The 26551-nt window shown below is 36.4% G+C and overlaps 1 protein-coding gene across 3 annotated transcripts in view; it reads left to right on the top strand.

Moving 5' to 3' along the window:
* The window catches only part of TBCK (TBC1 domain containing kinase), a 205372-nt gene that overhangs the window by 114699 nt on the left and 64122 nt on the right, over positions 1-26551 (top strand). For all 3 annotated transcript variants that reach the window (XM_005681337.3, XM_005681336.3, XM_018049238.1), the window contains one exon: positions 11579-11754. In XM_005681337.3, the coding sequence (XP_005681394.1) occupies positions 11579-11754 (176 nt within the window). The remainder of the gene's footprint in view (positions 1-11578; positions 11755-26551) is intronic.

Genomic DNA, 26551 nt, shown 5'->3' on the forward strand with positions numbered 1-26551 from the left:
TGACTCAGCCTCTTTGCATCTGTTTCCTTAGCCCTGATTTTATGTAAATGATAATTGTACCTACCACACAGGATTGTTGTCCTAAGTAAATAAGTGCTCTGAACAACTTAGAGCAGTCCTTGCAAAGACCAAGAGCTATATAAGTCATTATTATTATTAATGTTCTCATCATTATTATGATTTTCCTCACTTATTCCTTTCCATCATGACTGCTTTCCTATTGGTAGAATAAATGAAGCAATCACCCCCTTTGGCTTTTTCTCTTAATTATTGAGACTGATATCAATCATATAGATTTCCTTATTAGCAAAAGCAATTGAGGAATTACCTGAGAAGCCAAGTAAGCATTCAATGTATATGTATGTATGCATATTATGAGTAAGAAGAGTATCTCTTTTCATTGCTCAGAGACAACATAGTCTAGTGGATAGAAAGCACAGTCTTTGGAGTCAAGACATAGGAGTCTGAGTCCTAACTGTTCCACTCACTACCTGTGTGATCTTGGAAACTTTCAGTATGGTTCTTTTGCTGAGAAGAGTGATAGGTAGAGTGAAACAGAAGAGAGTTCATCCCCCAACTCTGGCATATATTAGCTGTGTGAACATGAACAAGTTGGTAATCTCTTTGGAAAGAGAATCCTATACATTAGGAAAGCTTTAGCAAACTGGAGCTAAAAATATCTGTGTTAGCATTAAAATGAGCACAACAGATAATATGCATAATCTACTTGACACAAAACCTGATACCAAATACTCATAACTATTTTTTAAAGTATGTGTAGCATTTAATACTTTAAACATACAAAGAATGTGTGACATTCAGTCTCTGTAAATTCCCTCTCTTTTCTTCCTCCTTTCCATAACTTTGTACTAACCTTTTAATTCTTGAAGAGAGAACAGAGCAGAAAGGCATTATTATTTTTGCCCAAAACTGCTTCCAAATTCTGTTCCCTTTAGTAAATGATATAGTGTGATGTCACATTCCAAGGAGGTACAAGTGGTGCTAGAAAATTTTGCTGGAAGTTCTTAACATGTATTGGTATGTGTGTCATTTAAGTACTAAAGGAAATAACCATGAGAGCAGTATATTCGGCATTTTTCATACAATCTCAAAATAGTAGTAGGGTATTTTGGAAGAAGTACTGGGTTTTTCATAGCACCATTCAGTACTGGATATTGGCCACTGGTGTTAAGAGTATAGTTTCCAAAGTTACCACCCGTTAAACCCAACTACAGGATGAGGTCTATCAGCCTTTAGCCGTATTATTCTGCTATTGTGTCCATCTGGCTGACAAAATAATATTTTTAAGGATACATGTAAGCAGTTCCCAAGATGAATATGATAATCTGACTAAAACCAAAATAGTAATGTTAGAGTGGATTTGTAATAGCTGAAATGTTTAATTGCTTTTTTGCTTTGTTGGTGTATATCCTTTTTACAGTTAAAAATTAATTCAGCATGTTTATGTGATTATGGTTGAAATAAATTCTCAGAATGCATAACTTTATACCTCTGAACATCTTCAAACATAGGAATCTTTTAAAGTAAGAAAGAAGTTTTTCTTAGAGAATCTATAAAAGAAATTAGGAAATCTGTATGGAAGAACACTTCACTTACCCTCAGAGATTAAAATATTTACTTTACCTCTGAAAGAAAAAAATAAGTATGTATAAAGTATTTTGAAGGAAATACTGTGTATATTGAAGGAACTTGAACGTGTGAAAAGTAAATCCTTTTTGCAGGAAGAAATCAATGGTTGAAAAATCTTAGTTGTCTGATGTATGTTTTATTACAGAAATCTAATTAAAACGTTTTAAATAAAACTTTAAGATGTTATCTCAGTATTACCTACATACTTTACAGTAGGATTCAACACATACATGAAAAATACTGATAGTGTCTATCATGTAGCACTTCACTGGTTCCTCAAAAATATTGTAGCTCAGCAAAGGTACGTATCCCTTTTGACTTAAAGCAATTTTGTAATGCAGTCTTTATCGTTATTTAGCATAGCATAGTATATGTCACAAAAATCACACGTATTTTGAGCAACACAGTTATGTACCAGGTTGCCTAAGATGTATGCTGAGAAATCCTAGCCATTTATTTCAAATAATAAGCACATATTTTGAGACTGAGAGAAAAGTTATTAAAGTTATTAAAAACTAAGAAATAGAGCAAAGTACTAAAGTATGCAGAATCCTTAAAGCTGTCTTGTTATTTTCCCATTTTTCCACAAGATGAAACTGAAAATCAATGATAATGAGAGAGTGAGGAGGAAATTCAACTTAGTTTATGAAATCATAGATTTAAGGTACTGGTGACAATCCCTGGGGTAGTAAAGTAGGAAAGATCAATAAGAACTGATCTGAGGTTTCCTTTTTTTGGGGCGGGGGATAGGGTTCAGTGAATAATTTCTTGCTTTCATTTAGGGATAAGTATAAATTAAATAGGGTTTTCATGGTATTTATGTATAATATCCCAGTTGTAAACAGTGGCCCAGATTTTTTAAAACTATACTTGTGACCCCTTTATTAAATAAATAGTTATAATGATGATAAGTGCTACAGAAAGCAGTAGGAATTTATTACAGAACATTACCAAGTCTGAGGGAGGTAAAGAACTTTCTCTAAGAGAGCGATACTAAAGGTAATATCTGAAATTAATTGACTTTGGGAAGTAAGAAGTGGAGAGACGGGAGCATCTTCTAGACAGAGGAAAGAAAGTGCTGCAAAAGCCCCAGACTCAGGGAACTGGAGTGGTATCCTTGGTGCAAGAAGGAAAGTGGTTAGAAGAGAGAGTGATCAAGCAGGATCTTAGGCCATATTAGGGATATTTTTCAAATATATCTATAGAGGTATTTTCTTTCTTTTCACTGTTTTTAAAAGAATGAAAAGTATCCTTGAAAAGGTACTTTTCCTTCAATACATCATTCCTGAAATAGAATGCTGTATTGATATTTGAGGTGCATTCTAGTCTCTGAACATTCCTTTCAAGAAGCTCTATAATGAGCAAAAGGCAAAGGATTCTTAACACGAGTATTTTCAGTAGGTATCCATAATTCCTTTTTATCTGGCTTGTGGAGAGCTGATTAGATGAAAAAATAGAGCAATAAAAGTACCCAGTTATTCAGTGAAGGTTTTGTATTGTCAGCCCTCTAAGATTTTCTACTGTTTTATCTGAAGCTGAGAATCCATAATTGTTTACATTTTCCGCTTGTAGCTATGTAATGTTAATGCATGTCTATTTCTAAGCACATCTTTATGGAATTGCAAAAGGACAATTGTATTGGGAATTGAATATGGAGATTTTATCCCCACCCATAGAAATTACATGTTAACATGAAGATTTAGATGAAAGATTAAATTCTTCTGAATTTAAATTGGTTAAGGAGAGATGAAAGAGTAATATATTTTTATTGACATGATCACAGAGAGTCAGTGAAATGAAAATCATGAAAATGTATTTTCAAAATCTTACTAAGTTATCTCCTTGTTGGGAAGGGAATACTGCATTATTGTATGGAAAAGGGGAAAATATGAAAGCAGATGTTAGAAAATATGACTTCCAAGCTGAAAATAAATGTCTCTGAAAAAACACAAAGCCAGTAGAATAAATCATAAATATTCAAATTGTAAGCTATTTTTAGAAGCTGGATAAATTCCTTTAACACTGAGCTAGTTTTTGCTCTTAGCACATCACTAATTTTGCAGTACATAAATAGTTTATATGGAGAAGGCAATGGCAACCCACTCCAGTACTCTTGCCTGGGAAATCCCATGGACAGAGGAGCCTGGTGGGCTACAGTCCATGGGGTCGCGAAGAGTTGGAAATAACTGAGCGACTTCACTTTCATGCGCTGGAGAAGCAAATGGCAGCCCACTCCAATATTCTTGCCTGGAGAATCCCAGGGACGGGAGCCTGGTGGGCTGCCATCTATGGGGTCGCACAGAGTCGGACACAACTTAAACGACTTAGCAGCAGCAGCAGCAGCAAATAGTTTATAAAGTTAAAGGTTTCTTATGTATTCAGAACTATAATGAAAAATAAGGTTAGGGTTGATCAGACTTTTCTACTTACCTTGAAAGGTGAGAGTAGATTAGAGTCCTAATACATCTTAAAGTTGGTCCCAAGGTTTCAAGGCTCTTTTCCATAGGAAGACTCTTCTCCATAGTAAAGCAGTCTTTTTTATGATTGACAGGGATTCTGCTTTCTGAAATTTTTTGAGTAGTCCAAAAATTTTCTTACAGTCTCAATCAGGTATTAAACGTACTTTGTTTCAGGACCTCAATAATGGAATTTGTTTATTTTTGTTTTACTGTTGAGTATGTATGTGTGTGTTAGGTTTTTAAAGTATTTTTAAAATATACAGAACATTTTACACTTCTGAAGTATCTTAAAAGTAGTCAGCCTCAAAAATCTTTAAAAGTCAGAAGTTAGGTTTAAAATTTCCCCCATATATACTGCTGATGGATAATGAAAATAATGTAAGGACCAAAATGAGTGTATATATATCTCTCATACCTAAAATGACTTTTAACATATATTGTTCTATATGACATTTTTACTTTAAAATGTAATAATACTTTTGGGTCACATTCTTTCCAGGCCTCTACCCAGCCTTTTGCATGCGTGTGTGCTGTCGCTTCAGTCGTATCCTGATCTCTGAGACCCCATAGACTGTAGCCCACCAGGCTCCTTTGTCCATGAGATTTTCCAGGCAAGAATACTAGGGTGGGTTTCCATTTTCTTCCCCAGGGGATATTCCCAAGCTAGGGATCAAACCAGTGTCTGTTGCATCTCCTGCACTGGAAGGTGGGTTCTTTACCACTGGTGCCACCTGGGAAGCACCTAACCTTATATCACTATACAAAAATGAAAGTACAGTTAATCCTTGAACAACACAGAGGTAGGGGTGCCTTTGCTTGCCACGGTCAAAAATCAAAATATAATTTACCGTCAATCCTCTGTATACCAGTTCCTCTGTATCTGCTGTTCCTCCACATCCACTCTTCCTCAGTATCAACGGTTCTGCATCTACAGATTCAACCAACCGTGGATGGTGTAGTGCTGTGATATTTACTATTGAAAAATATCTATGTGTAAGTGGACCCATGCAATTCAAAACCTATGTTGTTCAAGGGTCCACTGTAATCTGGTGTGTTCTTGTTGCCTTATCTTAAATGATGATCCTCAACAGAATGGAAAATAACTCCTTACTACATATCCCGTCTAAGTGTGAGTGCGCTGAGTCAAACAGAAAACAAACCAATAAACAAGATCAGAGAAAATGAAGAGGAATAATATGCCATATGATTATAGGCTAGTTAGTAAATATTATATAACATAGAGGAAATAACCAAAATTTTCATACTTTTATTTAAAAAAGCTACATTGGATTACCTTGGAAAATGTAAACCATTCAGTCCTTCAGTAAAAACATGTATCAGTCATATGAAAACTTGCCTACTGAGCTTGAATACAAGGTTCTATTGCCAAGAAAGAATCAGATTTCCAGTTTTGTTTTGGATTCACTGTTAAGTATAAAAGAAAAGGAGAAAACGATGGCTGCTGCTGATCTGGTGCTGGATCTTCCAAGCTGCTGCATTGTTCTTTTTTTTCTGAAGTGAGCTGTGTTCTATTAGCAACACCAGCTGCTTTGCATCATAATATATATCTACTCAACTGCTAAATGAGCAAGACAATTATGTTAAGAATAGAAAACAGTTTAAGTATCTGTGTGTCAGTAATGCTTACTGCATTTCCTATTTTATTTCTCACTTCATTGTAGGCACTAAGCAGCAGAGATGATAGATGCTTAGCAAAATGTGCCAGTAAGCACGTGTACACGTATCAGGAACGTGAAAGTCTGAGTGAAGTAGGAGCCCAGTAACGTATTGAACCATCATTTCTCCCTCAGACTGCATAACCAAGATTGTGCTTATAAAATGTGCTCAGTCCTTCATTCAACAAATATTTATGTGCGTGTGTGTATGTAACGTGTATGTATATGTATGTGTATAATTAATCTTATTACTGGTTTATCATTCTTGTACTGGCCCAGAGCATTTTTGCCTAACTATTTAAAGGGGATTCAATGGTACCCTGTAACTATGACTAACACTTGAAATTTGAATTATATTAATTCCATGTAGTATTACTTCCTGATTCCATTAAGTCACCTGAGTAAGGGGGGGTTAAAAATGACAATATAAAATTAGGCTTTTAAAAGAATATTTAGAATAAGTGAGGAGATCACAACAAATTACAAAACAAAAATAGCATAATATTTTTATTCTTTAAATGTCTGACATATCTCTGTGTTTGTCCTTCTCTTTTGCTTCATATTCATTGATTCATATAATAATAGTTGTACATTATTTTCTGTAGAAAACATAAATAATCAGTCTTTTCACAGGCTTAGTTGGTTGAAATTTATTTTTTAAAATTGACAGTGAAGTGAAATCACTCAGTCGTGTCCGGCTCTTTGTGACCCCATGGACTGTAGCCCACCAGGTTCCTCTGTCCATGGGATTTCCCAGGCAAGAATACGGGAGTGGGTTGCCATTTCCTATACTGATACTAGTAATGCATAAAACATATCACTTATCCTAGGTATGGCTTCTGTTTGTTTGCTGCAAGTTTGTTTCCTGTGAACACAGGAATGCTAGATTTTTGTGACGTTCCTGTCAAAAAAAAAAGTTATGATGCACATATAATTGTGTATATAGCATTATTGAAGTATATTTCTAGAAGGAAAGTATTTCTCTTTTGATCAGGCATCAATGAGAACCTAATTCTCTGCTTACAGTTTCACATGTTTAATGTTTCGAATTTTTCAGTCTTATTTTTGGCTGTGTACATGTCAACTATGTTTTTCCTGCACATAAACTTTTGGTGCTAGAACACATTCACATTGCTCCTATATAGTAGGCATTGGGGATATTCCAGGAAATAATTTCTAGAGTTAGCAATAACTTTACTATATTGTCGAAGATAAGCAATGCTAGACACTAATTGAAGTGGTAAGCACAGATTTTAATCAGTGTTACACTATTGCAATAATACCCCAGTGTGAAGTGAAAAACTGTAAAATATGGGAAGGAGTGCCTTGGGTCCACGTGAAATACATCTGCATTTGCTAATAGACACCAAAGTTAGGCTCCTACCTTCTCACAGAGGTACCTATCTTCAGACAAGGACCCTATCTTCAAGTGTTTCCTGGAACAAATAGTAAATTCTTCTGGCAGCCTTGATTTTCTCAAGAAGGCATTCATAGGGTGTTAGGGTCATCTGAGGGATGTAACCTTGAATTGCTATGTATTATGTTGAGAGTTTTGTTCAGGCCAACTTTTTAGGCCAAGATTGAGACATAGTTGAGAAAAGGCTTAGAAGAGTCTGGCTAGACTTGGTCAAGGAGGAAATCTATGTCAATACCCAAAAGTGACTTAACATAACAGAAAAATACCCATTAAACCATACTAAATATATCTCTAGTTTAGCTTAATTATATCAGAGTAGTCACAGCCATTATGTTGTCCAACACAAGAGGAAGTGTAATGGAGTTGAAATTGGTATAAATAAAGACAAGTTTTCAGTGATTGTGATTTAAATATTTTTACTTTTGCAAGTAAATTTGGAGGTACATTCTTTGGAGTAGTAGAATGGTAAGAGACTTGAAACTCAGAATCAGCAGCATAGCCAAGAGCCAGGGAGAGGACATGTCTACAGTTACAATCTCCAGTCTTCTCCATGGTCAGTTCCTACAGTGCCTAGAATACTGGCAAGGATTAGTTTAGACAGGTTAAAGAATAATTCTCTGGAGAAATGTAATGTTCCCCAAAAGAGGAATACCTTACTTTTGGGGATCTTCTAACAAATGACCATATCCCCAAGTTACCTATAGTGAAGCCACCAGTAACAAAGCCCTGCCCACATATTCAAAACTTCCATTCTAAGTTTTAGTGCTGTTCTTTTAAATATGTATATCACCAAACCTCTGGGGAAAGTCTCCAGCTAAAAAACACCAACTGAATAAAGGACTATCCTCAGAAAAGCAATTATGAGAAGATACAATAACTATGAAAATTCAGGATTTTTTAAAGTACTAATATGACAAAAAAAGACTTACTGGAAATTAAGAATGATGTGGAAATGCATTGAGCTTTATATGAAAGAGTTGGGTGGTAAATCTTAAAAAGCCCTCAGAGAATACAAGAAAAATACAGTAAGAAGAAAGGGCAAAATTATTAGAAAATCTATTCAGGATGTTCAGGACTCTTCTAATGAAAGAAGAGAGAAGGAAAAAAATGAGAAATTATTACAGATATTACACAATAACTTTTTCTGCAACTGAAGGATTATAATAAGACCATCATTATGAAATTTCAGAATACCAGAACTCCTGAAAGTTTACAGAAAAGAAGAAAATCACATATATGTGATCTTAAAATTGCATCAAATTTCTCAGAAGAAAGACAGTAGAGCACTTGCCTTACATAACTCTGAAGAAAAATAAATCAATCCTAGAATCTTATGACTAGCCCAACTATCAGTCAGAGGCAGAATAAATATATTAAAAACACGGACAATTCCAAAATAATTTGCTTTCTGTGCATCCCTCTTAGAAATTACTGGGAAATGTGTTCCACCAAAATGATGCAGTAAATCAAAAGGGAGAAAATAATATCTTAGTGCCCAAATTAGGGATCAAATATAGAGGGAATTAGATGATGGTAAAGAGAAGTGCCATGTAAACAGCTGCTCACTCTAACTGGACAGCAGTTCATACGCATTAAAGCAAAAGAATGGAGGGCTTCAGGAGAGATATCTTTTCCACTTACCCTTGCCCAAATGTAACATGAGTTGCATTTTATAATTTTTGAAATAGTTCAGTATTTATGAGAGGGAACAATAGTAATGGATAAGATAGATAAACTACGATTTACAAAACTTATTTTTCTGAGTGTACCTCATGGAGCTTGGAATCACACCTGGGAAAGCATAATCCAGGGTACGTGCTTTTTCACAAATGTATTATATCAAAATGAGAATGCAAGGTAGAATGTAGTAGTGCTCTGGGATGAGAGGTTATTTTTAAAAGAATAATTGCATATTTTAATGTACAGTTTATAAAGTACTTTTCATAATATTTTGGTTATGATAAAGTACTTTGGAAGGATTTTGAGATGGAACGATGACATGGGTCAAGTGAATGGAGAATGGGATATTTGCCAGTAGTAATAATCAGGCTCAAATTGGGGTGGATGCCAGTGAATTCTCACGATTCCCTGTAAACCTTTTATGGTATTGGTATGGTAGGGTGTTTTGGAAGCAGATATAAACGACTTTTCCATTGCCAGTGATTTAAGGACTGAACTACAACCTTTCATCTGCATCAGTAACTTGACCTCAAGCTTTTAATGGGTGACAGATGTGTCAAAGTGATTTGAGCACTACGGATGCAAAATTTATGGTCCAAAATTCTTTTCCTTTGGAAATTAAACAGTGTGAAGTAGATGACAGAGTTTTCTCTCTTTAGCTGCAAGTTTTTATCTTAACAATATTAATTGGGAATGTTTTAAAATGAATTGAACATATCTCTTCTGTCTCAAGTGAAGTAGAGGAATGTATCTGAACTTTTATTTTTCTTCTCATTGGTGTTTGTATTCTTCTCTTTGTGGAAAATTAAGTTGATGATTGATGTTAAAGAGCTTTTTAGAAGAATACATTTCCTATTGACAATTTCTCAAATAAATGGGCCCATGCTTCAAAACATGTTTAACTCTTGTTTTATAGATTTTATGTTAGGAATAGCATATGGTGGTGATGAAATCTGACCTCTTTGTGCAGCAATAGAAGTAACCAACTGTGAAGTTGGCAAGCATCACCAAGAGCAGATAAATTGAGTAACTGGTCTTTCTAGAGCTGCTGGCTATTGTTTCCCAAATCTAAATAAATTGGGAAGTGAAAGATGCCTTATAACCCTTTAGTAACTTCAGAGATTCTACTGGTGGTAACAACACTTAACACATTCAATCACTTAACTTCATTATGTGTTAATTTCTTCATCTTCAACAGAAATCAGGGGATGGCATTACCTGTTTACAGGAATCACTAAATTAAACGAGCTAAGTGAAAGTATATAACACCTGTCACATAATAGATGTTCAATAAGTGTCCATTTCTCTGCCCTTCTCTAAGAGTTTTCCACTTTATAAAAGCAGACAGTTCTATAAAGTTCTATTCATGCACCATTCACAGAATCAATTTAAGTGCCCATTTCCTTTTTCCTTTATATATAAGCACTTCATTCCAAAAAGGGAAATAGGAACCTTATCCCTCTGTTGTATTTTTCTCCATTGCTTGTCTGGATTGACACACTTGGACTTTTACAGAGAAAATGATGATAACTACCATTTACTATATTGAGTGAGTGAGTGAAGTCGCTCAGTCGTGTCTGACTCTTTGCGACCCCATGAACTGTAGCCCATCAGGCTCCTTCATCCATGGGATTTTCCTGGCAAGAATACTGGAGTGGGTTGCCATTTCCTTCTCCAGGAGATCTTCCCGACCCAGGGATTGAACCCAGGTCTCCCGCATTGTAGGTAGACGCTTTACCGTCTGAGCCACCTTAGGAATATAGAAAGTCCTTAGGAATATAAAGGAATATAAAGGAATATAAGAAAGTCCTTAGGAATATAGAAAGGAAAAAGCTGGTCCATGCTAAACTCCTTCATCCTAGCCAAATTCTTCAATTTCTACCACCTTTCTGTGATAACTCCATTTTCCCCATAGAGTTACAGCTTTACTCTCCATCAGGAATGTTAATATTAATCTCCTCAGGGGTTGCAGTCTTATTGAAACACACACACAATAATTTGGCATTGTAATAAATTTCCTATGTATATTGCCTCTGTATCAAAGGTATTTAAATTTCTTTCAGATCAGAAAAAGAAAAGAAAATTTTCTTTGAAAATATTTTCTATCATTTTTATTTGGGTGCATTTTATTTCTCTATATGTGATACCTCTCTTAAACTTTTCTGCACTTAAATCAAGAAGTTCTTTTTAAAAGGGGATAAATACTGAATTTAGATTTTGATTAATTTTTGTCCTGATTATTTTATATCTTCTGTAATAGGTGGAAGTGAAATTGTTAGTACACTTTACTTGAAATCATGGTACATTAACATCTCAATCTTTCGTTTGCCCACTCCCAAATTCCAGCCTTCTTTCTACTCAACCTTTATTTTAATTTGAGAACGTAAAAATATTATTAAAGTTAATGAAGCAGATTCTCTAATAAGATGTATGATTAATATATTTAAAATTTTGAATAGTGATATACTGAAATATACTCTATATATATGCCATATATCTACATATTAATACCAGATATCCTCTATCATTCTAATCATATGTTGATTAATATCCATATTACTTTTTACTGACATCTTTTCTAATTAGTTTTCATTTTAGCCATATTTGTGCATATGTATTTAGGAAAACTTGTGATTCGTACAGAAAGAGAGCAATAGCTTCTATATTTGTTTTTTTATATTTTTTTTTCTATCTAGAAATTGACATTGAACGCTGTGTGCGAGAGTCAATCAACCTGTTTTGTTGGACTCCTAAAAGTGCTACTTATAGGCAGCATGCTCAGCCTCCAAAGCCAACATCTGATAGCAGTGGAATCAGAAGTTCAACACCTTATTTCCCCACTGAGTGTCCAGATCCTCCAAAAACAGATCTGGTATGTATTTGCTTGACTTAGTTTATAAACTCTAAAAGAAGATGGATATTATATTAATACACTTTAGCATCTTTATTGTTCATAATACGATAATCACTTATGTTCTTTTAACATAGCTCTCTTCTAGTATGTTGTATTCGTACAACTGGTTCAGGTCCTGAGGCCAACCAAAGGTAAGAGCTTAGTTAAGGCCTTCTCAGGTCTTTCCTATGCATGCAAACATCCTGTGTGTGCATAGATAGACTTCTAGATGCCCAGGATTCTGTTAGCACTTTCAAATTCCCCTGTGAACATTGAATTCCTCAGCTTTCAATTTTAGTGTTTTTATTTTTATTGTCAGCTTATTCTTTGCTCCTACTGTTATGGCCACTTCAGGCAGCCACAATAATTGCTGCTGACTCTTTTTGACAGATATCTTCAGAGAAATGTATCTTTGCATGGAGAGGGTTCTTAATCAGGTCAAATAAAGGCAAGCATTGTAAGGAGACATTTCTAGGAAACTGGAAGATAGGTCAAATAATCATAACCTGCTGAAATAACACTTCTTGGGAGCTCTAAAACCATTCTGCCCTGTCCAGTGGTTGCTAGACTTCTAGTTTGTGAGACTATTGGTTTTTAAGGTGACTGTGGAACTGAGGAGAGGGAAATGAGAGTAGGGAAAATTAAAACTCCACAAAACTCACATTCTTACTGAAATGCAGGTGTTTCTTTTGACTACATACTCTATAGATTGCAGCAGACAGACCTTTAACTTCCAGAATTCTAAAAAGTTTATTTTGATAATCTCTGCCAGTATTCTCATTATGTTTTGAAGGAGCAGCTCTTCTGAGATTCTTACTTTGCCATTCTCACTGATGTCATTCATATTCTATGCTATTTGTCCACTACATTTTAATTCCTCAGTGAAACAAAACGATTGAGAAACAGTTGATTTTAAAAGCTCAAAAAAGAATATTGACAACTCAAGTAATGCGAAACTTTCATTTTGTGATTAAGTGAAATTTTACTAAAGAAAATTGCTGTTTATTTTAAATTTTAATAAGTGGTTTTAAATCTTTGCCCTTACACTCTCATCTGACATGAGATATTTGTTCAAAGTGTTTAATAGTTTGAGTGTCACTAAACCCCAAGTCCCTTAATATGTTGCTAATTATAAGTGTCAGAGTACTGGGTCAATTTGCTAAAACTTTGTAATACAAAACTAACTTTTTTTCTGTACTCATAAATCAGTTATATTATTCCCAACAACAATACTAAAAATGAAAGAAAAAAATATATTGTTTACATAAAATGTTGCTATCTGAAGAATATTCAAGTTTTGGTTCACTTTTGTTTAGAATTTATTTCATTCTTTTTATATTTCAACCATAAAGAAAAATATAATGAATAGTGTAAAAATGCATTGTTTTTCAACAATATGTCTGCATACATACTGTTAAACAGATGTCATTCAAGTTACTGAATTAAGAGTATCTACATTCAAAATTTGCATTTAGTGGAGGATATACCAACAGTAAGCAAAAAAAGTAAACGTTTAGTGTGTTTTCTAGAGTCTACATATAAGTAAGATCATGTGGAATTTGTCTTTATCTGTCCAACTTATTTCACTTAGCATAATATCCTCTGGATTATCCATGTTGTTACAAATGGCAGGATTTCTTTTTTCATGGTTGAGTAATATTCCATCATATACGTATACACGACACTTTCTTAATCCATCCGTCTGTTGTCAAACATTTAGTGACACATCTGGTCCCATCACTTAATGGGAAATAGATGGGGAAACAGTGGAAACAGTGTCAGACTTTACTTTTTGGGGCTCCAAAATCACTGCAGATGGTGACTGCTGCCATGAAATTAAAAGACACTTACTCCTTGGAAGGAAAGTTATGACCAACCTAGATAGCATATTGAAAAGCAGAGACATTGCTTTGCCAACAAAGGTCCGTCTAGTCAAGGCTATGGTTTTTCCAGTAGCTGTGGAAAAAGGCTATGGATATGGGAGCTGGACTGTGAAGAAAGCTGAGCACTGAAGAATTGATGGTTTTGAACTGTGGTGTTGGAGAAGACTCTTGAGAGTCCCTTGGACTGCAAGGAGATCCAACCAGTCCATTCTAAAAGAGATCAGCCCTGAGTGTTCTTTGGAAGGAATGATGCTAAAGCTGAAACTCCAGTACTTTGGCCACCTCATGCGAAGAGTTGACTCATTGGAAAAGACCCTGATACTGGGAGAGATTGGGGGCAGGAGGCAAAGGGGACGACAGTAGATGAGATGGCTGAATGGCATCACCGACTTAATGGACGTTGAGTGAACTCCGGGAGTTGGTGATGGACAGGGAGGCCTGGCGTGCTGCGATTCATGGGGTCACAAAGAGTTGGACACGACTGAGCGACTGAACTGAACTGAACTGAACTGAACTGAGGTGCCATTGTGGAAATTAAACAATAAGGAAAAAATAAGTGGGACTGCATCAAACTGAAAAATTGTTATACAACAAGGAAAACTATCAATAAGACGGAAAGGCAATCTAATGAATGGGAGAAGATATTTGCAAACTATATATTCAGTAAGGGGTTAACATCCAGATTACACTAAGAACTCATGCAACTCAAAATCAAAGAATATACAACCCAATTAAGAAATGGGCAGAGGACCTGAATAGACATTTTCCAAAGCCATAAAGTATATGTTAGTCGCTCAGTCATGTCTGACTCTTTACAACCCCATTGACTATAGCCCATCAGCCTCCTCTATCCATGGAATACTCTAGGCAAGAATACTGGAATGTATTGCCCTTCCGTTCTCCGGGGGATTTTCCTGACCCAGGGATTGAACCTGGGCCTCCCACATTGCAGGAAGATTCTTTACTGTCAGAGCTACCAGGGAAGCACTTCCAAAGGCATACAGATGGCTAACAAATACATGATCAACATCACCAATCATCACGGATGATGAACCAATCATCAGGTAAATCAGAACCCCAATTTGATATGCACTCATACTGTTAGAATTGCTATCATCAAAAAGACAACAAATAATTATTGGCAAAAGTGTGGAGAAAAGGGAACCTGTGTGCACTGTTGGTGAGATGTAAATTGGTCCAGCCACCGTGGAAAACAACAGAAAGTTTCCTTAAAAAATTAAAAATAGAACTGCCATATGATCTTTGGCAGTTTCACTTTTGGGTGTTTACCTGAAGAAAGCAAAATTAATTTGAAAAAAATATCTACACATCAGTGTTCATAGTAGCATTATTTACAGTAACCAAGATATGGAGGCAACCTAAGTGTCCATCAATAGATACATGGATAAAGATGTGGTATTTTCATACACACACAATGGAGTATTACTGAAAAAAAAATACTGAATCTTGCCATTTGCAACAACATGGATGAAACTTGAGAGTATTTTGGTCAGTGAAATAAATCAGAGAAAGAAAGATATCATATTATCTCACTTATATGTTGAATATAAAAGACAAAAAAATAACAGAACAAAGTGAGACTATACTTACAAATACAGAGAACAAACAGGTGTTTGCCTGAGGAGAAGGATGCGGCAGAGGGGTATGTGTAAAATAAGTGAAGAAGATTAAAAGGTATAGACCTCCAGTTATAAATAAACCATGGAGATATAAAACACAGCATAAGGAATATGGTCAATAATATTGTTATAACATTGTATAGGGTTAGATGGCTAGTAGACTTATGGTCTTTCCTGATAGTTCAGTTGGTAAAGAATCCGCCTGCAAGGCAGGAGACCCCAGTTCAATTCCTCAATCGGGAAGATCCCCTGCAGAAGGGTTAGGCTACCCACTCCAGTATTCTTGGATTCCCTTGTGGCTCAGCTGGTAAAGAATCTGCCTGCAGCACAGGAGACCTACGTTCCATCCCTGGGTTGGAAAGATCCCCTGAAGAAGGGAAAGGCTACCCACTCCAGTATTCTGAACTGGGGAATTCCATGGATTGTATAGTCCTTGGGGTCACAAAGAGTTGGATATGACTCAGTGAGTTTCAATTCACAGACTTATGGTACTGATCGTTTCATAATGTCTACAAATGTCAAATCACTGTCTAGTACACCTTCAGTTCAGTTCAGTTCGGTTCAGTCGCTCAGTCGTGTCCGACTCTTTGCGACCACATGAATCGCAGCATGCCAGGCCTCCCTGTCCATCACCAACTCCCGGAGTTCACTCAGACTCACGTCCATCGAGTCAGTGATGCCATCCAGCCATCTCATCCTTGGTCGTCCCCTTCTCCTCCTGCCCCCAATCCCTCCCAGCATCAGGGTCTTTTCCAATGAGTCAACTCTTCGCATGAGGTGGCCAAAGTACTGGAGTTTCAGCTTTAGCATCATTCCTTCCAAAGAACACCCAGGGCTGATCTCTTTTAGAATGGACTGGTTGGATCTCCTTGCAGTCCAAGGGATTCTCAAGAGTCTTCTCCAACACCACAGTTCAAAAGCATCAATTCTTCGGTCCTCGGCTTTCTTCACAGTCCAACTCTCACATCCATACACCTTAATCCGATATAATATTGTATTCCAGCTATATTTCATTTTTTAAAAGGAAAAGAGGAAAAGGACAATGGAAAATGCCAAGAAGCGGGAGTCTGGAGAACATTAGAGAAGAGTTACTATTTTATGTGAGAGACTCAAAGAAAATTTATCTAATAAGGAGATATTTGGGAAGAGAACCTAAAAGAAGTGAGAGTATGAGCTATATGTATTTCCTGAGGAAAAAATGTTCCATCTTGCAAGTGCAAGGTAGTAGCATTGCTTTGAATGTTAGAGGAACAGTAAGGATACTATACATAGAATGGAATGGTAAGAGTGTTGTTTTTGTTGTTTAGTCACTTGGTGTCTGACTCTTTTGCAAACCTATGGACTTTAGCTGACCAGGATGTTCTGTCCTTTAAAGATATACAAACTTACTATTACAGTAGTAAGTCTTAATTTTGAAAGAAAAACCAACAGATGTTGCTGACTCATTGAATGTGAGGTACAAAAGAGAGAGTGTGTGAAAGAAAGTGTCAGTTGCTCAGTCATGTCTAACTCTGCAACCCCTGGACTGTAGCCTGCCAGGCTCCTCTGTCCATGGAATTTTCTAGCCATTCCCTCGTCCAGGGGATCTTCCTGACCCAGGGATTGAACCCGCATCTCCTGCATTGCAGGCAGAGTCTTTACCATCTGAGCCTCCTCATGGTTATCCAGGTCATTAAGACCTTTTTTGTATAGTTCTTCTGTGTATTCTTGCTACCTCTTGGGCTGGCAAAAAGTAATAGAGATAAAATAAAATAAGAAAGTAATAGAAATAAAAACAAAGTTTTCTTACTACCTAGAAGTTAAAAATAAACCAAAAAATAAAATAAACAACTTCTTTTTAACTCTTCAAATAAGGAATACATTTCCAGTAAAAATTCTAGAATATCTAGAAAATAATCAGAACCTATTGGTACAGCACAAGTAGATATTTCTCTTACCACTTACATGATCCCTTGTGTATATTAGATATTGATTGATTGTCCCTATCAAGTCATTTTATTTCAGCTAGCTTTTGGAAGATTGATAAGAGTTTATATAAGTAAAGAAGGTAAATAATTTCTTTTTTATCACCATGAGAAATCTCAACACCATTCTAAAGATTTATGGAAAATAAAAATAATGTTCCATATTCACCTAATTTTGCTTTACTTACTCTTTCCAAAGCATAATCTGCTTTGGTAAAGGGCAGGTTCACTGGAAGCGGCCACATTTCCTCTGCTAAGGAGGGAACTTACAACACTGTGGAGTTCCACCGTTAATGTTCTAGAGTGTTAGGTCATGAAGAGGCTAAGGTTTTATAACGCATGTATTGTGACTTTGTGAATATTAAGTATGTAAAGAGTTGAAAGAAACTGGGTCGTTGAAATTATTCACAGTGAAATAAAGGCATTCTTAAATACACAGATTTGAAATTAAAATTTAAATTACTCATTACAGTTTTTCTGCTTATACATTTAATATCCTTTTAGTTTGAACATACCTTCCTTGAATTCTATAGTCTAAACCTACCAAAGATCATTTCTTTTTGTTAACTATTGTTTTCATGGTATTGTGTGTGTGCAAGTTGTATTTAACTGTTACATTTTATTTAAGTGATGAATTTAGTGCTCCCCAGAATTACTCTGTAGTAAATATCATGAGGAAAAATGTATGACTTCATATTTATAAAATGTAACTCTGTAGGTTGCTGAAGGAGGAATAGGGAAAAGCGGATCCAAAAGAAGTGGCGAAGCCAGGGAGGCGTATTCTTAAACTCTAATTTAAGTCGGTTTCATTAGTACTGTATTTTAATTAATTATGTGACTTTATACAGAGAAGAATTGTATTAGGGGAAGCTCAGAGTCCTTGGCAAGAAGTATCTTGGTTAGGTGAGAGGACAAAAACGACTCCAGCGAGACTTCTGAAGTCTCTCTAACGTTAAAAGGGGAATCTTGATAAGAACAGTCATTCCTAAACAGAGCTGATGCCAGAGGGAGAATATCTTTGATCCCTCTCTAAGCTAAGTCAGACTTTTCCTTCTGTTAGTCAAAGAGAGAACTCCTCCAGATTGGATAGAGCTAATGAGAACTTGTTTCTGAGGTTAAGGAAGTGAACTTCTCACATTGAGTAGTCTGTCAGGGTCTGACACTTAGGACTGGCTGGATTAAAATGTATACGTATAACTGATTCATTTTGCTGTATATCAAATGCAGAAACAAATGCAACATTGTAAATCAACTACACTTCAATTGTTTTTAAACAAAACAGAGGAAAAGAATGACAAAACTTCAGAGTGTCCCAGGAGAAGCCTTTTTCTTACAAAATTTGTATCTATCAGAAATTCTCTGCATTTTAATATTTTAAAATTAAAACATGTTTTATTAGATTATAAAAATAAAGTGAAATACAAAAATCAATAAAAATAAAAAAAAAAAAATAAAAAAAAAAAAATAAAATTACATGGCAAAGCTGTATCTATTAACATAATAAGAAAATGAAGTGTAATAGGTAAAGGCTTCCTATTTTTGAAATCCATAGTATTTGTTTTTCTTTAGTGTTTATTAATATAGCCGATTATTTTTATACATATAATTTATCTTGTTAGTCATTTATAATAGCCTAACACTATATTTTAATCCATTTAGCATGATCATGAGGGTGCCAGATTATTCAGTCTCTATATGTGCCTATATTTCCTTTATTAAACTAAATTCCTGAAGAGTAAGAACTGCATCTTAATGATTTTTGTGTTCCCGTTGCTTAGCATAATGCTTGATGCATCGTAGCCTCTTAAGAAATGAAATAATAAGATACATCTCTGATAATTTATGTGTGCGTTAAAGATCCCCAGGGCCCAGTTCAATGGCCAGGAAACAGTGTGCTCTCAATATACATGTATTTAGTTGAAGTAATTACCACAAATAAGGTTTTACTAGTGAACTCTCAGTTGAACAAAGCACTAATCCACAGCTCATTATTCATCAGGCATGTTAACTGCATCTACTTTTCCTTCATAGCATATGTTTTACTGATCATTTTAGTGGTACGTGTTTGCCATTGCTTTCTGTCATTGACCGTTCATATTTTTTCTCATTTTAAAACTCCATTTGCTTCACTGCAGCAGTCTAAAACTTGAAATATTTACATATTGAATATCTTCAACATTTACTGCTGCCCCTTTTTTGTGAAGTGTGATAAATCAAAATTCCAGTTGCATATTAAAGATATATCTTCTGAGTTATGGAAATCCCTGGGTCTTCTTTTGCTAAATCATTAAATTAGTAAATGCCACTTTTCTGACTGTAGATACTTTAGCGTGCACAGTCTGTTCTGAATGGAGCAATGCCCTCTTAATTCAGTGAGTGGAACAAGGGCAGAAAAATGCCCAGAGCCAGACAAAAATCATATAATGACTGAAGGAGCACTAGATTTCTTGAGTGTTCTGTACCGAAGAAGGTTGGATTGTGGGGATGGATCTTGGGAAGGAAAAGAGATGTTTACAGGTTTGGGATAGGAGGGTATTGAGGATGGAGTTCTTGATAGAAAACACAAAAGAAGAAAATAAATACGAAGTCTTGTCATCTTTGGTGAAAATAACACTTGTCGTGACTTAGGGTAGAATATCCTGTTTAGAATAGGCCCAGGCCAGCAGCTGGACTGACCTGAGCCACGGCACACTTCCCCACAGACATCAGGGTGAGACTTTGACACAACATTAGCATATCTACATTGCAGTTGACAGGAAGGTTATGCTGCTGACAATTTTTGTTCCTTTGCAGTTGGATTTAGTTCAGTATGGATTTGAGACAGTTCCTAAAGCAGTGTTTTTTCACTAGTTAAGTCTATAGAATATATTTTCTTTGTGAAGACTGTTGGGCACAGGTAGCACAATTCCAACTTGCTAATGAATATCTGGGTTCTTGCACTGAGATCTTTCTTATGCATACTCAAAGTCCAGGGATGTCATTTCGTGTATCAGTGACATTCCATGGCATTTAAAGAGAAATGGATTCTGGTGCTTTTCTACAGAAAGGCTAGCAACAAGAGACACATACAGGATTCTGTGAGTCTAATGATTTTCGCAATCCTAGGGTTTAAATGTCTTGTTTTTTTTTTCAGCTATCCTTCCAGGGTATCCTATACACTATGTAAAGTAAATAAACAAGCCTTGTTATATGATATATTCTACCAAAACTTCAGTTTGTTAACCCAGTTTGTATATGTGCTAACAAATAAAGGTGAATAATGAAAAAGAAAAGGCAGCTTTTATCTGAAATATTCTCATATCTCCTAGAGAATTAATGTTAAAGTTTATTTCTTCATTTCTCCCCAAAGCCAAAATGAGCAACTAACCTGGAATTATTCCAGATACGTCTATCTGAATTATAGGTTACTGCTCCTAAATCCTATAGAAATTAAGTAAAACAAACATTTGCAAAGAATAGGTTAGAATCCTGACATACTTCATTTAATTAATGCATTTTAAACTTTCAGCCTTATTGAATAGATAGTTGAAATAATTTAAGATTAATATTTGTTTTCTTGAATAAACTAAATGGTTTCCAGTGAATTCAAATAGCCGTCTTATGGAAAACTAGATTCCCACATGTACTTATACCCATTTCCAAATCCTATTTTCAGTTATATTCGTCTGTTTCAGTTTCTTTCTTTCCCAGTACTAGTACCAAGAGATTATTAAAATTATAACTATATCATACATTGGCATTGTGTTTCTACATGAATTGTAGAATTGGCTTGTCTTTTTCCCTCCTCCCCTGGGAAAAATATCATTTTGGTATTTATATTGTGATTCAGTTTATGATGCATGATACAGGATGCTCAGGGCTGTTGCACTGGGATGACCCAGAGGGATGATATGGGGAGGGAGGTAGGAGGGGGGTTCAGGATGGGGAACATGTGTACACCCATGGCAGATTCATGTTGATATATGGCAAAACCAATACAATATTGTAAAGTAATTAGCCTCCAATTAAAATAAATAAATTTATATTTAAAAATAAATAAAAAATAAAAAGTAGAGAAAATTGATATACAATAATGAGTTTTATATTTTCCAAAATCAGGATATGCCTTTCTACGTATTCATGTCTTATAGTTTCTCTGTGGTGTTTTATTTCTTATGTATTTCTTATTTGGCTTATTACTATTTTAACCTTTCTCTTGCCATTATTATTAGGATATTTTATTTCATTATATTTTCTAGCTGGTTATATATAAAGAAAGATTGCTGGCTTTACAAACAGTTTAATATAGTGGAAAACTGCAGAGTGGCACCGGCACCCCACTGCCCATGGGCATTACCATGTTGTCCATGTTTTTGATCCCTAGACCACTGTGAGAGTTCTCCACTTACTGCCTCCATGTCTTCCACCCTCACTTCAACCACTTTAAACAACAAAATAATTCCCAGTTACCTGTCTTTGAAATGCATCAGTTCTTAATTGATCTCAAGTCTGTATGTATACCTTTTTTTAATTTATCTATTTTAATCAGAGGCTAATTACAATATTGTAGTGGGTTTTGCCATACGTTGATGTGAATCAGCCATGGGTGTACATGTGTTCCCCATCCTGAACCCCCCTCCCACCTCCCTCCCTATCCCATCCCTCAGGGTCATCCCAGTGCACCAGCCCTGAGTACCCTGTCTCATGCATAGAACTTGGACTGGCGATCTGTTTCACATATGGTAATATACATATCTCCAAGGCAAACCATTCAATATCACGGTTATCCAAGTCTATGCCCCAACCAGTAATGCTGAAGAAACTGAAATTGAACGGTTTTATGAAGACCTACAAGACCTTTTAGAACTAACACCCAAAAAAGATGTGCTTTTCATTACAGGGGACTGGAATGCAAAAGTAGGAAGTCAAGAAACACCTGGAGTAACAGGCAGATTTGGCTTTGGAATGCGGAATGAAGCAGGGCAAAGACTAATAGAGTTTTGCCAAGAAAATGCACTGGTCATAGCAAACACCCTCTTCTAACAACACAAGAGAAGACTCTACACATGGACATCACCAGATGGTCAACACCGAAATCAGATTGATTATATTCTTTGCAGCAAAAGATGGAGAAGCTCTATACAGTCAACAAAAACAAGACCAGGAGCTGACTGTGGCTCAGATCATGAACTCCTTATTACCAAATTCAGACTTCAGTTGAAGAAAACAGGGAAAACCGCTAGACCATTCAGGTATGACCTCAATCAAATCCCTTATGATTATACAGTGGAAGTGAGAAATAGATTTAAGGGCCTAGATCTGATAGATAGAGTGCCTGATGAACTATGGAATGAGGTTCGTGACATTGTACAGGAGACAGGGATCAAGACCATCCCCATTGAAAAGAAATGCAAGAAAGCAAAATGGCTGTCTGGGGAGGCCTTACAAAAGGCTGTGAAAAGAAGAGAGGCAAAAAGCAAAGGAGAAGAGGAAAGATATAAGCATCTGAATGCAGAGTTCCAAAGAATAGCAAGAAGAGATAAGAAAGCCTTCTTCAGTGATCAGTGCAAAGAAATAGAGGAAAACAACAGAATGGGAAAGACTAGAGATCTCTTCAAGAAAATTAGAGATACCAAGGGAACATTTCATGCAAAGATGGGCTTGATAAAGGACAGAAACAGTCTGGACCTAACAGAAGCAGAAGATATTAAGAAGAGGTGGCAAGACAGTCATTAAGACAGTATGGTACTGGCACAAAGACAGAAATATAGATCAATGGAACAAAATAGAAAGCCCAGAGATAAATCCACAAACCTATGGACACCTTATCTTCGACAAAGGAGGCAAGAATATACAATGGAGTGAAGACAATCTCTTTAACAAGTGGTGCTGGGAAAACTGGTCAACCACTTGTAAAAGAATGAAACTAGATCACTTTCTAACACCACACACAAAAATAAACTCAAAATGGATTAAAGATCTAAACGTAAGACCAGAAACTATAAAACTCCTAGAGGAGAACATAGGCAAAACACTCTCTGACATAAATCACAGCAGGATCCTCTATGATCCACCTCCCAGAAGTCTGGAAATAAAAGCAAAAATAAACAAATGGAATCTAATTAAAATTAAAAGCTTCTGCACAACAAAGGAAAATATAAGCAAGGTGAAAAGACAGCCTTCTGAATGGGAGAAAACAATAGCAAATGAAGCAACTGACAAACAACTAATCTCAAAAATATACAAGCAACTTATGCAGCTCAACTCCAGAAAAATAAACGACCCAATCAAAAAATGGGCCAAAGAACTAAATAGGCATTTCTCCAAAGAAGACATATGGATGGCTAACAAATACATGAAAAGATGCTCAACATCACTCATTATCAGAGAAATGCAAATCAAGACCACAATGAGATACCATTTCACACCAGTCAGAACGGCTGTGATCCAAAAGTCTACAAGCAATAAATGCTGGAGAGGATGTGGAGAAAAGGGAAGCCTCTTACACTGTTGGTGGGAATGCAAACTAGTACAGGCACTATGGAGAACTGTGTGGAGATTCCTTAAAAAATTGCAAATAGAGCTGCATTATAACCCAGCAATCCCACTGCTGGGCATACACACCAAGGAAACCAGAATTGAAAGAGTCCCATGTACCCTAATGTTCATTGCAGCACTGTTTATAATAGCCAGGACATGGAAGCAACCTAGATGTCCACCAGCAGATGAATGGATAAGAAAGCTGTGGTACATATACACAATGGAGTATTACTCAGCCATTGAAAAGAATACATTTGAATCAGTTCTAATGAGGTGGATGAAACTGGAGCCGATTATACAGAGTGAAGTAAGCCAGAAAGAAAAACACCAATACAGTATACTGACACATATATACGGAATTTAGAAAGATGGTAATGATGACCCTGTATGCGAGACAGCAAAAGAGACACAGATGTATAGAACGGACTTTTGGACTCTGAGGGAGAGGGAGAGGGTGGGATGATTTTGGAGAATGGCATTGAAACATGTATACTATCATGTAAGAAACGAAGTGCCAGTCTATGTTCAATACAGGATACAGGATGCTTGGGGCTGGTGCATGGGGATGATCCAGAGAGATGATATGGGGTGGGAGGTGGGAGGAGGGTTCAGGATTGGGAGCTCGTATACACCCGTAGTGGAATCATGTCAATGTATGGCAAAACCAATACAGTACTGTAAAGTAAAATAAAGTAAAAATAAAATTTAAAAAAGAAAAAAAGAAGAAGTGGTGGCAAGAATACACGGAAGAACTGTACAAAAAAGATCTTCACAACCCAGATAATCATGATGATGTGATCACTAATCTAGAGCCAGACATCTTGGAATGTGAAGTCAAGTGGGCCTTAGAAAGCATCACTACGAACAAAGCTAGTGGAGGTGATGGAATTCCAGTTGAGCTGTTTCAAATCCTGAAAGATGATGCTGTGAAAGTGCTGCACTCAATATGCCAGCAAATGTGGAAAACTCAGCAGTGGCCACAGGACTGGAAAAGGTCAGTTTTCATTCCAATCCCAAAGAAAGGCAATGCCAAAGAATGCTCAAACTACCGCACAGTTGCACTCCTCTCACACGCTAGTAAAGTAATGCTCAAAATTCGCCAAGCCAGGCTTCAGCAATACGTGAACCGTGAACTCCCTGATGTTCAAGCTGGTTTTAGAAAAGGCAGAGGAACCAGAGATCAAATTGCCAACATCCACTGGATCATCGAAAAAGCAAGAGAGTTCCAGAAAAACATCTTTCTGCTTTATTGACTATGCCAAAGCCTTTGACTATGTGGATCACAATAAATTGTGGAAAATTCTGAAAGAGATGGGAATATCAGACCACTAACCTGCCTCTTGAGAAATCTGTATGCAGGTCAGGAAGCAACAGTTAGAACTGGACATGGAACAACAGACTGGTTCCAAATAGGAAAAGGAGTACGTCAAGGCTGTATATTGTCACCCTGCTTATTTAACTTCTATGCAGAGTACATCATGAGAAACGCTGGACTGGAAGAAGCACAAGCTGGAATCAAGATTGCTGGGAGAAATATCAATAACCTCAGATATGCAGATGACACCATCCTTATGGCAGAAAGTGAAGAGGAGCTAAAAAGCCTCTTGATGAAAGTGAAAGAGGAGAGTGAACAAGTTGGCTTAAAGCTCAACATTCAGAAAACGAAGATCATAGCATCCGGTCCCATCACTTCATGGGAAATAGATGGGGAAACAGTGGAAACAGTGTCAGACTTTATTTTTGGGGGCTCCAAAATCACTGCAGATGGTGATTGCAGCCATGAAATGAAAAGACACTTACTCCTTGGAAGAAAAGTTATGACCGACCTAGATAGCATATTCAAAAGCAGAGACATTACTTTGCCAACTAAGGTCTGTCTAGTCAAGGCAATGGTTTTTCCTGTGGTCATGTATGGATGTGAGAGTTGGACTGTGAAGAAAGCTGAGTGCCGAAGAATTGATGCTTTTGAACTGTGGTGTTGGAGAAGACTCTTGAGAGTCCCTTGGAATGCAAGGAGATCCAGCAAGTCCATTCTGAAGGAGATCAACCCTGGGATTTCTTTTGAAGGAATGATGCTAAAGCTGAATCTCCAGTACTTTGGCCACCTCATGCGAGGAGTTGACTTATTGGAAAAGACTTTGATGCTGGGAGGGATTGGGGGCAGGAGGAGCAGGGGACGACCCAGGATGAGATGGCTGGATGACATCACTGACTCGATGGACGTGAGTCTGAGTGAACTCCGGGAGATGGTGATGGACAGGGAGGCCTGGCGTGCTGTGATTCATGGGGTTGCAAAGAGTCAGACACGACTGAGCGACTGAACTGAACTGAACTGAACTGCATGTACATGTTTCAGTGTATGTATGCTTATACATACAAACAGTTCTAAGCCTCATAATTGGAATCATTCCTGAATCTCTTTAAGTAGAAACTCCTCTGATGTCATTAAGTGTTATGTACATGTTTCTAACTTTTGTCCTAAGTGATAGGCAAGAAATTTTCTGACCTATTAACAGCTGAAAATCAATCAGAAAAAAATTGTTACAGAATTCTAGGGCTGAAAAAAACATAAGATGTCTGCTCCTGGCCCTTCATTTTATACGTGAAAAAGCTAAGACCCAGAGAAATGAAATATCTCCAAAATATTAAACTGTATATCAAAGAGAAAATTACTTTCTTTACAGAAATTTTTTAGTAGCACATTTATGAAAATTTTAGCATAAAATCCCTAATCACTGAAGAAGTTCTGTCTCCATACATTTCATATTCA

This window comes from Capra hircus, chromosome 6 (genome assembly GCF_001704415.2).
Source record: "Capra hircus breed San Clemente chromosome 6, ASM170441v1, whole genome shotgun sequence".
Classification (NCBI taxonomy): Eukaryota; Metazoa; Chordata; class Mammalia; order Artiodactyla; family Bovidae; genus Capra; species Capra hircus.